A 17507-nucleotide genomic window follows, 5' to 3' on the forward strand; every position below is an offset into this window, starting at 1 on the left:
TTTGAAAGCTCTGTCATGGAGCACAGTCCTACAGGGAACCATCAGGGGTTCCAGAAATTCATCATCCTTTATGATGAGGATAAAAGACCCCTGCACAGGAAGCTTCCACCTCCATTCACCGATTCCAATACCAGGAGGGATTAATTTTTACCTCTGTGTCCCGTCAGATTAATGAGCTAAATCTAATTTTTAAAGTCTATGCACTGAAGCCAATAATTTTACAACTGACCATGTAAGGCTATTCTCTTTCAATTAGAAAAAACAAACAAAACAAAACAAAACAAAACAAAAAAAAAAATCAAGCCCATCAACCTCAATCTCTGCCAAAAAGAGGCTTGACCGGGCTTAATCTGTCAAGGTTTTAATTTTTCAGCATGCACCTCTGACTCACAGTGCTTCATCTGCAGAGGGGAAAATGCCTCATCCAGACCAAATATGGCTTATATTAAAGCAGCACAAGTTCTCTACGGTGTTCTTTAGAACGCACTCTGATAGCAGAAGCCAGCGGCACCACGCACGGTACCAGAGAACGGGTGTCAGTCCTTCCGGCCCCAGGGAAACAAGGCACAGCCTCACTCTCAGAGCCACGGGCCAAGTCCCTGGCTGCTCCACCATCCCATCACAGATGTGGATACCCAAAGTAGCACCTGTCAGAACCGACCTGGTGGTGCTCCCTGCCCTCAGCCCAGTGCTGGCCCTTGCACTTGGGCTGATAAGGGTTTACAACTGGAGTTTCTTGTGCTGCTATCTTAACAACTCAGCAAGGAGGTCTGCCAGTGTTCAAAGGATTATGTTGCAAAGCATACGATTTTAACCAGATAACCCCAACTCCCATGCACTGGAAAAATTCCCCCATCTGAACTGCAAAACACAAGAGTCCCAGTACAGTGACAGCTCAGGGCAGTGAGAGCAGCCCTTGTTGCCTGAGACCTGCCCTTGGCCGTACCTTCTGACTGCTGAGCCGTAACAGTAGCTGACAGCCCTTCTACAGCTTCTACTAACAGTAACCAAAAGTGGGGGGCTGTGGGGAATAGAGGAGGGCAGATATCAGGAAAAAGGCCAAGACCAAAGGTCGCTGCATCTCAAAACCTGTAAGGCTGTTCCTTACATTGTTCTGACTTGTCAGCTGATTCCTCCCTGTATATTCCTCCATGCTCCTGCACAGCCTGCCCTGTCAGGGCTGCTCCATCTTCCAAAGCAGGAACACACCGAGCCCACTGGAGAAAGACCAAGCTGCTGCAAACCAGGGCTCATCATCATGGGCCTTCCCCTCCCTGACCTGGGTTTGCATGGCAAGGTTTTGCTACCAGGAGGGGCTACAGGGGCGGCTTCTGTGAGAAGCTACTAGAAGCTTCCCCAGTGTCCAACAGAGCCAATACCAGCTGGCTCCAAGACAGACCTTCCTTACACAGGAAACCTGGATTGACTATGAAAAGAACTGAAATTTCTTTCGAAGTTCAAACAGTGCATCTCTCCTCCTCTCACTATCCCTGTTAAAGCCATGCAGAGAAGTGCACTCAGTACCTTCACTTTTCAGAGTCATGATTCAAAACCCCTGCAGGTAACCCTTTTGAAACGCTCCCCACGCAGAAACATGACTGCACCTCTGCAGAAATGGGTCACTGTATTTCAAGCAGACCACGGTCAGAGGGCTGGAAGATGTTAAAAAATCTGTTTACTTGTCTCTGCTAAGTCACAGTGTATTTTAATCACTTAGATGTAGTCCAACCTCAACAGCAATTGACCACTAAAGCATTCCCATTACCTTGAGCTCTTTATTTGTTTTTCTGATTTAAGTAGAAAGTAAAGTAAAAGTACAATTAAGTACAATTAAAAGGCAGAGTCTGAAAGCACTCGGGTGGGGAGGGAGGAGATCATGCACATTTTAAATGAGCTTTCCTGTCATAGTCTTACATTTTTCAGGCAGTCTAGCAGTATGTCCTAACTTTGCATAGAAAGAAAAGTTTAACCACTTTAAGATTATCACTAAATCACTAAAAGATTAACCACTTTTCCTGTTGTGTGAATGCCCACCCTTCCTCTAACAGGGCAGGGAAAAAGGGTAAGAACCAACAAGCCTGGAACAACGAACTCTGGGGCACAAGCCATTGATAGAACATGAAAACCGCCACAGCCAGACCTACACCTGCATGGGGTGGTTGTCTCTCCACTTGCTGAGGTTGCCAAGCCCAGGCAAACATTTATTTCAGTTGGGCTGAAGTGCGCCTGTTCTTCTGCAGTTCTAATGAATACAGGATCCTGCCCACAGGACCAAAAATTTGTGCAACAGCCATCTGGGATGCTCAAAACAGAAAAAAAAAAACCAAAAAAAACAACAATTTCCAAGTGTCAGCTGTGTCTTGGTTAAAAACAAACCGCCCTCTAGAGGGTTCCACACATTTGCCAGTTTTACTGGTGTGAAATCGGCAACATAGCGTGGTGAGGAAATGGCCCTGCCAAATCCAGACACTCTCTGGGGAGGAACAACTGAAGACAGAGACCTGCTGTGAAAAACATCAAGCAGGAGAAAGGCACACACTGCTATAACCAGGACGTGGGGAAAAAAGGGATGTTCCCATGAAGAAACTCCAAGATGAGCAAGCCAAGAGACTAAATGGACAACAAGGAAAAGTGTCTGTGAAGGAGTGATTTGGTAGTCTACCAAGAAGGTGGGGTAGAGCTATGATAGTGCTTTTCAAAAACCATGGACCAATCGATGACAGTTCAGGAGGCACCTCACCTTCTGCTCAAGAAATCCTGACCAACAGAGAAATTAATTGAGATATTATACAAAGCTCAAATCTTTCTTCAGGGGAGACACACATAGGGGAATTCACCAAGATCTTTGGGAGCACTCCCAGACACTGTCCCACAGAAAAAAACCAGCTCCTCTTTTTCACCACTCAGAACCAAGATGCACATTTTGCCAAATCCCATGTCCTTAGGGACAAGCTGAAGCTTGAATTACTGACATTGCTAATGCTGCCAGCACCACAAAATTCCCTATCAGAGCTCAGCAACAGAAACCACATCCCTCAGGCTGCAGATCAAATGCTTTTGGGCAATGCTGAGAATAAAGCAAGTCTTTCCTACCCTTTCCTTTCATTTCTTGGGAATCACCAAATGAAGCAAAGAAGAGGCAGACAGATCCATGACATGTTGGGTGAAGAAAAAAAAAAAAACAGCGAAAGACAGCTATTTGCCCTCTTCCCTGAGAATGACTTTTGTTTGTTACATATCGGGGAAATTCATACACTCTGCAACAGAAAACCCTCAGCCTTCCTTAGGAAAAGTCCCAAATTATCCCTCAAATTCACAGGCCTGCACCAGTACTGAAGAAATACAGAACAGAGAGAAATAAAGCATCTGGAAGATCTGTCTCATTTTTCAGCTTAAAGGTGTCTTACTCTTAAATAACTAGAAAATACTCAAAGGGAACAGATAAAATGCTTCATTTTACTGGACTAGTAGAACACCACCCCAGGGAGGCTGTGGAGTCTCCTTCTCTGGAGACATTCAAGATGCTCCTGGACACCTTCCTGTGTGATCTGCTCTGGGTGACCCTGCTTTAGCAGGTTGGACTAGGTTGGGTTGGACTAGATGATCTCCAGAGGTCCCTTCCAACCCCAGCCATTCTGTGAATACTACATTGGTACAATAATGGAATTAGGTTGGGACATGTTCATTTTGGACTCCAAACACTACAATTTCTTTTAAGTCCCAATACTCCTCCAGTGAATTTTCTAACTTAATTCACAGTTAGAAGCTGACCTGAGACACACTCTGGTCTGAACAAAGAGCTGGTCCCATTCACCTCAAAAATCACGCACGTGACCTAACAACAATTCAACTGTCATTACACTGAGGCAGAAAAAAAAGACAGCAGGATTTATGTACCCTGAACAAAATGTAAAAATCAACCAGACCTCAATGCGTATTTCTAGACTGGGAGAGGACAAGTTACTTTTAGTTTTCTCCGTATGGCAGTAGGGAGAGCTCAGAAATCCTCTTATCTCTGAACAGCTTGCTGCTTTCTAACAATCTGCTGTCACCCAGATGCACTGCTGTCACACTGCCTAGTTCTCTAGGGATTTTCCTGTGACTTCTGAACAATTATCAGAGAACATGAGGAACAGAAAACCTGATGAGAACAATGCCTATACTTCGGGAACTTCTGACCTGGGCATATAGTTACCTTTTCAAATTTTAAGCCAGTTTAGAAAAGAGATAAGCAAAGAAAAAAAACTAAGGAAAACCCCAACAGAAACCAACCAAACAAAAATTCAAACAAATAAAAAAACCCCACTCAAACAACCAAAACAATAAAAACAAAAACAAAACAAACCAAAACACAAAAAAAACCAAAACACACCAATAACACACAAAACAAACAAACCAACCCAACAACACCACACAAACCCAAGAAGCTTCAAGGCAGACAGAGATGACTGTATCTTAACCACCTCCATGGCCATGCTCAGGAGCAGAAACACAAGCCTTTGGAGAATAAATAGCAACCTTCTCTTTTCTAGAGAAGAAACTACAAAAGAATCTGTTTTCCCAAGAAAATGGGGGCGGGGGGGAAGAGACACCTGCCTGAGGCTGAACTGCCAGGGTATCAGGCACCTGACTGATAAATGAAAATGTTCTGCTAAAACATATCAAAGATAAGATTCCATAGCCATTTCTACTTCCTCAGGAAAATAAGCTTCACACACATCAGGTTCAGCAGGCTGGAAGAAAGGTGATTTAAGCAAGCTGCCCCTGGAAGGCACAGAAGGAGATTCGGCATCAGTTATCTTAAATGAGGGGAAACCAAAGCAGTCAGCGAATTGAAGGCAGATTAAGGACAGTCTGAGCTCACAGTTTCTTGTAAGTCTGGACTGAGCTGGATATTCAGACTCACTTCAAAGGTGCCACTTCATGCTGGAGCACAAGAGGGATGCTTGAAAGAGAATCTAGCAAAACCTCAATTACATGGCCAAGTACACCTGTGCTGTTGCACATCCCACCTCAAAATGAAAAATTCTTCACAATCCTCAAGCAAGCCGCTTCCACCTGCAATAGCAATCCAAGTGTAAAGAAGCAGAAAAACAAAGGCCACTTAAATTTCAAACTTATTCTTTTAATGTCTTAAAAAGGTCACAAGATTGCTTTCAATCTTATTAATAAATTTTATTTGGACAAGTAGAGAACAACTTGTATCACAACAGCTTTAAACAACATGATTAAAGACTGCAGCACTCCAAGGAGGCTCACAGATATGTACAGTATATGAAGAAAAAAGTTGCACCTCAGAGCCGATCATGATCAAGTTAAAAATACCTGACTTAAAGTACATGTGCTAATAAATTTCCTTTAGGTCATGACCAGCATGAAAATAATTAGGACACAGGTACTCAGCAAAATTTTCTGCTAATGGGTACAGCAATATGCTGCATTTAAGGATTAAAATCAAATTCTAGTTTAGTGTTAGCACTGAGCCCTTAAGAGAAATCCAAATTTCTACTTTTCTCCATTTACAAACATCAAAGCTATTCCCACTTAAGGGTGTGCCCAGCTGCACACAAATCAAGTCCTTGAATGATAAAAACTTTTAGGGCTAATACTGGAGGTCATATTCCGGTATGAATTTGCCTTTCTGGCCATTTTATCTACCAGTTGCTACAGAAAATACTTGCTAAGTTAACTCCTCAGGAGAAACAATGCAGGTCTCTGGAAATCACATCCTTTCTACAATGAAAATGATCTGCCAATTCAAGTTTCATTTGTTCAGGAAGACAGAAGATTTAAGGCTTCGGTGGCAAAAATAATCCTCTGAGCAGTGTTTTTCTAAAGTCAAGCTGACACAAGTATGTTCACTTTTTCTTGACTTCAAATTCCTGGTATCAGTTTTAGATAACATCCACCTGTTAAGTCTGGCAAGAAATCTCTCCTTCTAAAGAGGTTGTCTTAGATCAACCATTTTAGAAGCATTTGAGGATAGTTCATTTAAATTTTTTTTAATTATAGCAACATTCAGAACTTTTTAATAAGTTGATGAAGCTGTACTCATGGCATCATCTGCAATTTTGGTACTGGCAGGGTGTATGCTTGCAAAATATTTGACATCACTGTCATCATCCATTTGAAGCGCCATAATTGTTTGCTCCACGGCTTCTTGATGAGAGTTGGCAGAATTTAGAAAATATTCTGTAAGAGAAAATGCACAAGACTTATAGGAGGAAAAGACAGTAGATACTTCAATGTAAACCCCAGCACACTATGATGAGGTTCAAAATCTCAGGAGACCGTGCACATGTATAGTCAAATTGGAATATCTGAGCAGGCACACAATAGACTTCTAAATAAAACTATACATTCTTCTTCAAACAAACAAAACAAAAAAAAAAAAAGCCAAACCAAACCAGAAAGCCAGAAAAAACACAAAACCAAACAAACACCCACACCACAACATTCCATGTTTTAGAGGACAGTTGCTCTAACAGTGTTGTTAGAGTACAGGATTTCTATGGTCCTTCAGTATGAATGTAAGTGTGACAGAATCCATGACTAAAGAGGAAGAAAAAACCTGCAAGAGACTCAAGAGGAGTGTGCTTGTATTTGTGATGAAGGGAAGGTATCACAAATCCATGGCCATGTCACTCCATTTCACTGGCAGGCTTGCCAAATAATGACCAAACAATAAAACTAAGATAATAGGAATGGAAGAAGTACCAACATCTTGACAGTTTTCACAAACTACACAACACAAGTTGCATAAAAGCAGTGCTAACTACAAACAGCTCACAGGAAGGACAATTTAGATCTGAGGTTTAAAAACTTTTGAACTTCTTTTTCAGATCTGCCTTTCACAATCTATCCACCACCCCTAATCATGTACACATCTTTGAGACAGGGGCTACCTGTATTATAAGCTTATACACTGGCAATGCAAAATGGAGATGTACCATCCAGGTGGGAAACACAAAAAAAACAATGACAACAACAAAAATACCAATACTATATGATAACAGGAAGAACAGTGACAGCCTTGGCACAGTTAACAGTAAATCACTGCACATCGGCTGATCCATCTTCCATGCTCACTCAGTCTCCAGCATGCACAAGACAGCCAGCAATAGCCTGGTTCTCCCTGTGTTGGCATCTTTTGCATTGTCCAGCGTTTTGAACATCTTGCATTTTTCTTCACACTGTCTATGCTAGAAACAGCAGTCCTCAAGCCAGCGTATGGTTTTGAGAAAGAAAGCAATCAGGGGATGCTTCCTAAGCAAAGTCTCCAATTCGAAAGTTGCATGTCTAATTTACCTAAAGAGATTCCAGAGAAGCTTCCTTCCCACTGCTACCATAAAATATAGAAAAAAAAGAAACAGCAGCCACCTCTTCTCCCCGAGTGAGAAAACAGATGGTGGATTTGTATGGATGGATTTTTTGTTTTTATCCTCATTACACAGAACATCAAGATTTTTTTTAACAAGAGGCACTGCTCAACAACTTCACAGTTGCTAGTTGTTTGTTCATGCTTTCTGTGCCCTGGTGACACCTCTACAAACTGGTTCATTCAGGAAAAATGGTATAGAAAGAAGAGGCTGGCAGATGAGCAGGAACTCTAATTTCCCCAGCATTACAAAACAGTGGCTCTCATACCACAATAAGGTTCATGGTTTTATCTCAGCCAAGGTAACATTCCACACCAAGGAGACTCTAAAAACAAGATCTGATGTTGTTTCCTCTTTCCCAGCTAACCATAGGAAAGTAGAGGGACAAAAAGATGCACAGCCCATTGCAACTCCTTCTGACCACTAACCTTTCTCTAAAAGAGTCTGCTTTAATGTTTTTGCAAGCAGGACTCGAACATTTGGAACCCTGTCAGATGCCAAGTGTAACAAGTGTGGCAACAAATGCACAGCAAACTGGTCCATGGGCAGGCAGTCATCTTCACTGATAGTCTGGCAAGAAGACAGAAGCAATTTCATTAGATTTCAGCACAGTGAGGATAAAATCCCAAAACATAATCAGAGCTGACACGTTTTATTACCTTCATAGTATGAATACACTAGGTAGTATCCACAAAATTTTAAAATGTGGTACAATACTTTCTAGCACAAAGCTGTACACAATAAAGTAAGTAAGGGCTGAGGAAATTCAGGCTCACCCAGAAGCCCACTTTATTTTCTATTAAGTCTGGCAACTTCCTTCATCTTTTTATTTAATTATTAATTTTTTAAATCACTCTATAATTTGAAAACAGGGAAGAAAAGTAAAATACCTTCCCAATCCTTTTAAAGACTGATTTAGTCTTTGTTTTAACTAGGCACTATATTAAGACAAGAATGGTCTGTCTAAATAAACATCTGTTGTACTCAAACATGTTTCTCTAAATAAGCTCAAGTTCACATTCCTCCAAATACTTTTAAACTGTCCCACTTGGGCAGGAGTCATGTGGGTTCCCAGTCTGCACCTCTGCTACAGCCCCTAAATGTGACCATTTCTTTGGGACCCCAGCCAGCTGCAACTCTACTACTTATTTTGCTGAGAATACACTGGTTTTGACCAAGCTGCACTAGCTGGGTAAGGAGGTACAGGTAACTCCTAGCACTTGATTTCTAAAGAGTAACCCAAAGAAGTGGCAGGCTGCTGCAGCATATTATAAAAATCTCACTTCATGCTGAGTAACTAAGCAGCTTCCCAATTCAGTGATTATTTTGCTATGTGTTTCATATTCAACATCAGATTTGACAACCTGATGTTAATATGCTAAGCTAAAGATGCATTCAAGCTCATCTACGGAGCAACACAGAAGAAAGCAGCTATGAAACCTATTTCCTTGGAAACAAAGTTCTCACATACTCATTAAAATAGTGTCAATAGATTATTGAAGAGTTCCAGCTGCTTATCCCTGCCTTCATTCTTACCACCACCCCAACAAAACCAAAAAGATGAACAAAAAGGCATTTTACCTGGCAAATAAAGACAAAAGTTTGCCGACCAGACCATTTGCGACATTTACAGAACTTTTCAACAAGTTCATTCATGAGGTTTACCACAAAGGTTGATGTTGAAGCCATGTACAGCTTTTTAACCATTTCACTAACCTTGAAGAAATGAGAAGAAAAAAAAAATACAAAAATTACTTCTGATCACCAACCCTCAGAAATCTGAAATCTGCAATTTACTTAGATTGCTTTACCAGCTTGTAAGAAATCCAGCGGACAGAAGACACTTTGTCTGCACAGAGGCTGAAAGCGATAGGTCGCAAGTAGTCATAAATGTCTCTGGCACTGTACAGATCTAGAAGCAAGATCAGTTGCCTACAAGACAGAAGAAGAACCAAACAGAGCACATTATAAGAAGAAGAAAGGTAGCTTTAAATGTAAATATGATAATTTCTATGACAACACCTGCCAAATAAGCAAAATAGCCATAAAGTTCCTGAAAAGTGAAATCATCTATTTTTCAACGACATCAGTTTGAGTACATGTCACTTGCAAATTTTAAATTGCCACTTATGCACAATAACGGCAAAGTGCTGCATGAATGTAAAGCTAGGGGAGAGGCAAGGGAACCAAGGTTGCATTTATGAGGCAGGAATCCTGATACTGGCTACAACGCACATACAGCACAGTGATCCAGATGTGGATGACACAGGAGTGTGCACATGTATTTGAATACCAGCTGATTGAACATATCCGTACCAGGAGTAATAGGTAAGTGATTTGTAGCTACTAAATCAAAACAATACTTGAATGTAGCAAAAACATTATATCATGATCAGATGTTAAACCAGATCTCTTAAAATGTAATTCAAAAGATGCACTGTAATTAGTCATTACAACATGCTCATTTCATCATTCCAGCTAAAGAAGCCCTGGTCCCACAGCCTCTCCTCACAGGGCACGTGCTGCAGCCTTGATCTCTGTGGCTCTCTGCTGAATTTGTTCAGGTTTATCAGCGTCTTTCCTGTATTGGTACAGATGCATTACTCCAGATGAGATCAAATCAGTGCTGATTAGAGGGAGGTAATTGATTCCCTCAACACACTGACTTTGCTTCTGTTGATACAGCCCAGGGTTCTGCTGCCAGGACACACTGCTGGCTCATGTTCAGCTCGCTGTATTCCGTAATACCCTGGGCCTCTTCAGAAGAGCTGTTCCCATGGCTTGCAGTCCTCAGTCTGTCTCACCATCAGAGACTTTTCCTTTTCAGGCACAGGACTTGGCACCTGTCCCCTGTTTATTTTCTTAAGGCTCCTGTTAGCCCCTTCCTCCAGCCTGTCTAGGCCCAACTGCATGGCAGCCCTTCCTTCAAGCACATCAACTGGTCTTCCCATTCTGGTGTCACCAGCAACCCTGATGAGAGTACCCTTTGTCACCCCCTCCAGATCATTGACAAAGACATTAAAGAGGAAAGGTCCCAGAACACACTTCTGCAGCAACTATAGCTACGCTCCAGGTAGAGTATAATTTATTTCCCACAACCTCCTAAATCCAACCAACTCTCTAACTTCTACTCATTCAGCCTCCACCCATCCGGATCATTATGTCCTAACCTGGCTACAAGAATATTGTGAGACTTGGCATTAAGAGCCAAGCAGAGGTAAATGACATTTACCACCCTCTCCTCATCCACAGATTCAGTTATTTAATCACAGAAGGCAGGTTCTTCAGACATGCTTTACTCTTGGAAATTCATGCTGGCTATTTTCATGAAGGATTCCTCCTTCACAATTCCCAGAGGCTGATAAAATTTTAACTCCCTGATACTATCTTCTAGAAAGCCAAAAGCACATCATCTGCCTTTCTCTAGTACCTGGTGACCTGCCTTCATCTTCACAGCCTTTCAAAGGTGATGACTAATGGCCTCTCTATGACATGGGCCAGCTCTGTTAGCACCGTCAGTTGCAGCCTGTCTGATGGATATACAGGGGCTGAGTTCTCAAGTAATCCCCCAGTTGATCTTCAACCACCACTGAAAACTACTCTAAGCTTGGAGGCCTAGGAAATGTTGTCAGTGAGTATCTTGTCAGTACCTCAGCTTTTCTTCACCAAATCATCCACCCTATTTAGTAATAGTCTCTTATTATTCAGGTGTTCATGAATAAACAGAAGTTATGGGACCATTGCTGCCTCCCATAGGAGCCCAATTACGAGTTTCACAAAAAAGCCAAAGTCTGCTCACATGAAGTCCAAGGTCACTACTCTGCTACTTGCTTTCTTTACTCCCCTCGAGATCTTCATCTCCTCCCTTTCATGGTCCCAAATTCAACCAACTCACCAGACACAACAACTCCAAGACAAATTGCTAGAACACTTCTATTGACTTCAATAGCAAGCAGATGTGATCTTCTCCTTTGGCAGCTTCTTTTTCATGGAAGGGTAATGTTTTCAACATATAGTCATGAAAAAGTCATTCGAGTTCCAACCTGAACACTTAAAAATGATGGGAACTTTCAAGTAACGGGAACAAGTAGAGGAGGATAAGGACTATTCACTAACTAAAAATTAAATGAATAATGTCACTGTAAGACATTTATGATGTAACATTTTAAAATACCCACAACGATAAAAACAAGCACCCAGAAAACTACATACTCAGCCAGCTCTGCACGGAAACGCCAGTTCCTGCTGTTATCAGTCACTAGGAATTCCTGGAGCTGATAAAGATACTCTCGTCTTTTGTCAAGATGAAGAAGCTGTAACAGTAAATATACACAAAGAAATATAGGCTACCATCAGCAGATAGAATAAGAACTTTAAAATACAACCAATGAAAGACTTTTATTAAAAATAATAATCTTCAGCAGTACTGTTGCTTTTGTAGGCTAAACCCTATCATGCTTAAGTCTACAGAATCACATGGGGCACTACTGAAAGCAAAATCTGACCTAGTCTCTGCTTTTACCCTAGGAAACAAGAAGGGCAAACAGGAAAGACCGTATTGATTTACAAGGTTTTACAATTTGTGTCTTTCAGCTCCAAAAATGAGGCAGTTACAGAAAAACTCAAAGAAATTTGAGAAGTTGTGTACAGAGGTTAGAGACACCAAAAATCGTAATACCATCCACAGGTACTTGTTTATTGAATGAACACGCACAAACCAGGCTCTTCAGAGAAAATAAAGTATCAGCAACACAGATGTCCTGAGAAATACACTCCAGTATTCAGACAGACATCCGGATTCTGTCCACATTTGTATGAATTACCACAAAGAGTGGGATTTGCCACCAGTGTTATGTTAAAAACAAAGAAACAAAGCAAAATACTTGATGTCACTTGACCGAAGTTTAACACAGACATACCTTCAGAAAATCATGCAAGTGTTTAAGCACACCTATCCTGACTTCATCTAGATCTTTTAAAAAGCCATTGAAGACAGGAACTAAATCTCCAGCTGTAAGCTGGTCTCCAAGGATGACAGCAAGTTCATGTATAGAAAACGCTAGTGTCCGCCGAACCTTCCACTGTAAAATAAATGGATTTTATTGATGTATCATCTGAAGTATTCGATTTTAACTTGAGGGTCAGTATCCAAGCTGGACTCCCAGCAAGCTACAGTACTTACAAAAACATTCAACATTATCTCACGTAACAATTGAGGATGAAATTTCAAATTTAAAAGAGAAAAAAAAAAAAGGGGGGAAAAGGAAAGAGAGGGCAAATTATGAGGTTTCATTTCTTTCACCTGAACAAGAAGGAACTAGGCAAATGAAAATAATGAAAATGTTTTCATTTTCCAGGTGTTGGGAAGGAATATAGTATTCTTGACATGAGTACTCTTCCATACATTACTCTTTGCTTTAAATTCTTTTGGGTAAATTAGTTCCATACTACTACTGTCTCACCCATTTAATTTATAAACCAGAACAAGATACATATCCTACAATATTGGAGCTGGAATATTTTAGCTTCCATTATTATTAGGTCCCATTAACTTCCATCATTAGGTCTCATCCTCTTGACATCTCAAGGGTGGGTGTCAAGAGGATGGGACCAGACTCCTTTCAGTGGTGCCCAACAATAGGATGAGGGGCAATGGGCACCGACTGAAGCACAGGAGGTTCTGTCTGAATATGAGGAGAAACTTCTTTATTTTGAGGGTGCCAGAGCACTGGAACAGGCTGCCCAGAGAGGCTGTGGAGTCTCCTTCTCTGGAGACTTTAAAAACCTGGCTGGACACATTCCTGTGTGATCTGCTCTGGGTGATCCTGCTTCAGCAGGTGGGTTGGACTAGATGATCTCCAGAGGTCCCTTCCAACTTCAGCCATTCTGTGATTCTGCGATTGCAAGTAAATTTTCACCCAGACTGAGTGTCCAGCAGTCCAAGGACCAGTAGAGCTTTTACTCACCCTAAAGCAAGGGGGCATTGTTTCATTGGAGTAATTATTTCAAGTTAGTATTTTCAAAAGTAAAATAACATATATTCTTTAACCAGCACTTTGCAACCAGCAAGAGTACTGTTCTTTTGCCCTGATCTGACAATTCAGTCTTTGTTCATATTAGAGTGGTGATAAACTCCAGACAGTTTTTGAACACAGAGGTAATTTGTTTTTACTTGTGTTTTAAATTTATTAGCGGATTGTTTTTAATGGCTGCAAAAGAGTTTGGAAAATATGAGCAACAGCCATGTATAAAATTACTCACTATATATCACTGAGAACTGCTGCTATGACATAGCAAGCAGCAAGTTCAAGAGAGGTGAAGTAGTCTTAGAATGTTTAAAAAAACAAAAAGAGCATCTCCAAAAAAGGAAAAAGGACTGAGAAACAACTGTAAAACAGCAGTAAATGCACAAAGCCACCTCCTTACCACCTGACAACAAGGAAAATGCTGCTATTTCCAGTATTTGTTTTTAAAACAGCAATGCTGCATGGTAATAATGGATGTTATTCCCTTATGACTAACTGGATGCAGCATCTAAAGGCCATCAAAAGGCCTGGGTGTGAGGCTGACTCACTGAGCTTCAGACATGCCTGCAGGGGCATGTGTCTGCTCATGTACAGCAGCACAGCCTGAATTCTCATACCCATGAGAATCCTGAGCATTGCCATAAGATCTCAAGTGAGCAGAAGAAATCGGAGACCTCTCCTCACATTCCCACCAGGGATCCACCTCCCACTCAACCTGCCCCATTTCCTTACTACCTGAGCACCACACATACCCACCCCTCCTCCAAGACAACACTTACACTTTCATTCCTCATATAAATAACCAGTATCGGCAACAGAAAGCTCCGCATAAAAAGCGGAGCAACCCAACACCCAGTGAACAAGAGAAATCATCACACAAGTTCAGATTATTCATTGTCATGTCATAAAAGTTCAGATCGTTCACTGTCAGGGCTTCTTGAACTTACCTGCATGTCAGATGCCAGCGTCTCATAGGTGTCTTTCAAACAGTGCCAATTCTGTCTGCCCAACGTAAGTGCCACACCTGGCAGGCTGTAGGCACAGTGTTTGGCAATCTCTGTATCAACCGTTTGTGCGCGAGATGGATCAGTCATTGATAAATACTGATCCAGCAAGGCTTGAGGTACAACATCCTATAGCAAGAAAAGAGTAGAATATTTACACCATTTTCAATGCTAAAATTCAAGGGCACACTGTCAGAAGAACATCTTTTTCCCCACAACTATAGATTATTATTTAATTACGATCTCTTAAAAAGAATGCAAAGGTTTTGTATTTCATAAGTACCAGAGAAATTATAACATACTGGGGGCTATTTGAAAATGTACAGACCAACGTAACAGATGAGTAGGTGGATCATTGTCTACTTAGACCAGGAAATTAAGAGACTACATTCTACCTTTCTACAAGCATTCAGGCTCACAGCCTGTACAAATTGGCCATTTTAAATCAGCCATAAAAACAGGTAGAGCAGCAAATGACAAGACTTGCTCAAAAGTCTTTTTCCTGTTTCTCAAAATCTTGGGGAGGTGGGGAGAAGAAAATGGAGTTAAAATGCTTTGGGAACAGAGCATACTCAATATTGCTCCCAAACTCCCTAAATAGTCAGCAGGAAGGAAAAGGCTTCTCCAGAGATAAAGAGATCCTTCTCTCCACTGAGAAATGAAGGCATCTGAAGTAAAACTCTGCAAAAACCTCTTTGTGTTGACTTGAACACTGCCTTTGCTTCAGCTGTTGTCAGTTTACCCCAGGCACTGATTCAACCCAAGGGGGTGCACGAGAGGATTTCCCCAACACATCTGCCAAATAGCTCAGCTCACATATGCAACAAGAGGGTTTGAGGTTCCCACTCAAGGAACCACACTGGTGCAGGGTGGCACGCTTAATACTGAACTATGTAACAAACATTTGATTCCTTTTGGGAAAAAATAACAGAGAGACAGTTCAAGCTAAATGAAACACTTTCACAACTTTTCTGCAAAAAGCTGCCATGGACTGGAGTGGTTCCACTCATAACATTTAACAAAAAGTCTTGTTTCCTCAGTAACTTAAATTCCCTTACAGGATAGTTTCCATAGAAAATGAAATCAAACAAAACCAGAGCCTGGAAGTCTATGACAACCATCACTTCATGTCAAAAAATACTGTAATCTCTTATACATAACTAAAGCAGAAGCAACTGCTGAATTAAGCCATTATCTCTGGAAACAAGGAATATTTAAAAATTACTTATTTAAAAGGTTTGCCATATTTAATAGGAACTACATTATTGAATGAAATACATAAAAGAAAACCCCATATACAGAAAAAAACTTTACTTATCTGATACACGTAGAAAAAACAGAAGTCACTGTATTTTACCTGTACTTTGGATTTTCTTTCTTCTTCAGGGCTGAAACTACTGTTGGTGCTTAAATCTGAATCATTATGAATATAGTGAAGTGTAGAATCCATATTCTAGGAAAAAAAGGAAAAGGAAAAAAAAAGAGAAGTCACAAAAAATACACTCAAGGATTAAATACAAGACAAATGTCAACACCAAGAAGTGCTGTCCTCAGCTCAGCATCTTTTTCTTAGATTAAAGGAATACAAATTTTAATATCAAATGCAATTTTGCTACAGCTTGAAATCAAAAGGTCTGCAAGATAAATCTTTCTGCTTTCAATTTCAAACACAGGTTTCTCATATTCTGCTCCATTTTGATTCTTCGGGAGTGAAAAATCACAGGAGATGAGTACCTTTGAGACTGCATTAAGGAAAACCTAATTAACATATGGGTCACATTGCTTCTGCCCTGAAGGGAAAATGAGAAAACACCTGTAGTGGATTTTGTTGGATTTGTTGCTCTGAATTTGTTTTAGAAAAAGGTCAAAATAAAGCCACCCTCCCACTTAAGAATAGAAACTGGTAAGACTTATGCTGTTGCTCCTTTCCTAGAGGTGATTATTCTGTAATCTTCTCTACAGATGAGCTTCCCCTTATAATACAGAGTCCTAGTAGACCACAGCTGCTGACATTAGTCATCACTCCTCTCAGCAGTTCTATTAAAATAATTTCTAGCAGTGACTGAAGCATCCTGGCTACATATCTGGGCCTTGAAGATAAGGACTGAGACTATGTTTCAGAATTCGACAGAGCAGCAGAGGTCTGGTATGCTATGATAAAGTCTGCTGCTGAGGGGTGCACTGTCACTTTCTATACCAGTGCAGTTCCCTGAATACAATGCACTTTGCATAATCAGACATGAATTCCAAGATGCATAATACATGATGAATATTTGAAAAGTACATCAGGCTGCTGTCTGGTACAACCGGACAAAGACATTTTTGCTAGATATGAGCCAAGGTATCTATTCACAGATGCCACAGGGTGCGCTCTCAGGGTCAACACAAGCACTGAGAATATGCATACTCTGTCAGTTGTTCAGATCATTTTGACAATAAGAATTTCCAAGCAAGCTATAAACTTCTTCAAAAAAGCCTGAGGATACCACCTGCCTTCCTTGGTTTGACTTCAGACAGTTCCTTTTTTCCTCTTCCATGATTCACTTTCATCTAAGCATTGGGTTGTAATTTTAATCATTGAGGTATAATTACAGGTGATAAAGAACAGGCAGAGCTGTGAGGCAATTGTGTATCACTTGCACAGCAGCTCAAGTCACCTGTCAGGCTTAACAAGCAGCAGCAAGAACATGTCAAAGAGCCAGGGAAAGAAGAGATTTACAAGTGATTCCGTAACTGTGTCCAGCAGCATACAACTCCAACTATAAAACCTCCAGAGGCTCTGAAAATCATCTATGCAGGGTTTTAGTTTGCCAGTCAATCTTCACTTTTTTTTTTCTCTCCCCAGAAAAAAAGATCATTTTCAGCATTGCCAGAAAGCTTTGACCTCTTTCAAATCAAGAGATTATGAAGCAGCCAGTACAACCTAGCCACAGTGTTTCTCATGAGTTGTCCGGGTGCACAGGACCAGAGGCTAGTCATCCATTCTGCTACAATAAAAACAAAAGACCCCATCTCACAGTCTCTGTTATCCCACCTCTAAAAAGCTAAGTTAAAAAATAAATATCTATATATGTATATGCATACATATATATATATAT

The 17507-nt window shown here is 40.8% G+C and overlaps 1 protein-coding gene across 9 annotated transcripts in view; it reads right to left on the reverse strand.

Moving 5' to 3' along the window:
• Window positions 1–5104: 5104 nt before the first annotated feature.
• The window catches only part of PPP4R1 (protein phosphatase 4 regulatory subunit 1), a 68715-nt gene continuing 56312 nt past the window's right edge, over window positions 5105–17507 (reverse strand). For all 9 annotated transcript variants that reach the window (XM_071804248.1, XM_071804246.1, XM_071804249.1 and 6 more), the window contains 8 exons: window positions 15767–15862; window positions 14353–14538; window positions 12299–12460; window positions 11592–11692; window positions 9191–9311; window positions 8961–9095; window positions 7808–7949; window positions 5105–6192 (listed from right to left, as the gene is read on the reverse strand). In XM_071804248.1, coding sequence (XP_071660349.1) covers window positions 6029–6192; window positions 7808–7949; window positions 8961–9095; window positions 9191–9311; window positions 11592–11692; window positions 12299–12460; window positions 14353–14538; window positions 15767–15862 — 1107 coding nt within the window. In that variant the 3' untranslated portion in view covers window positions 5105–6028. The remainder of the gene's footprint in view (window positions 6193–7807; window positions 7950–8960; window positions 9096–9190; window positions 9312–11591; window positions 11693–12298; window positions 12461–14352; window positions 14539–15766; window positions 15863–17507) is intronic.

Source organism: Patagioenas fasciata, chromosome 2 (genome assembly GCF_037038585.1).
Source record: "Patagioenas fasciata isolate bPatFas1 chromosome 2, bPatFas1.hap1, whole genome shotgun sequence".
Lineage (NCBI taxonomy): Eukaryota > Metazoa > Chordata > Aves > Columbiformes > Columbidae > Patagioenas > Patagioenas fasciata.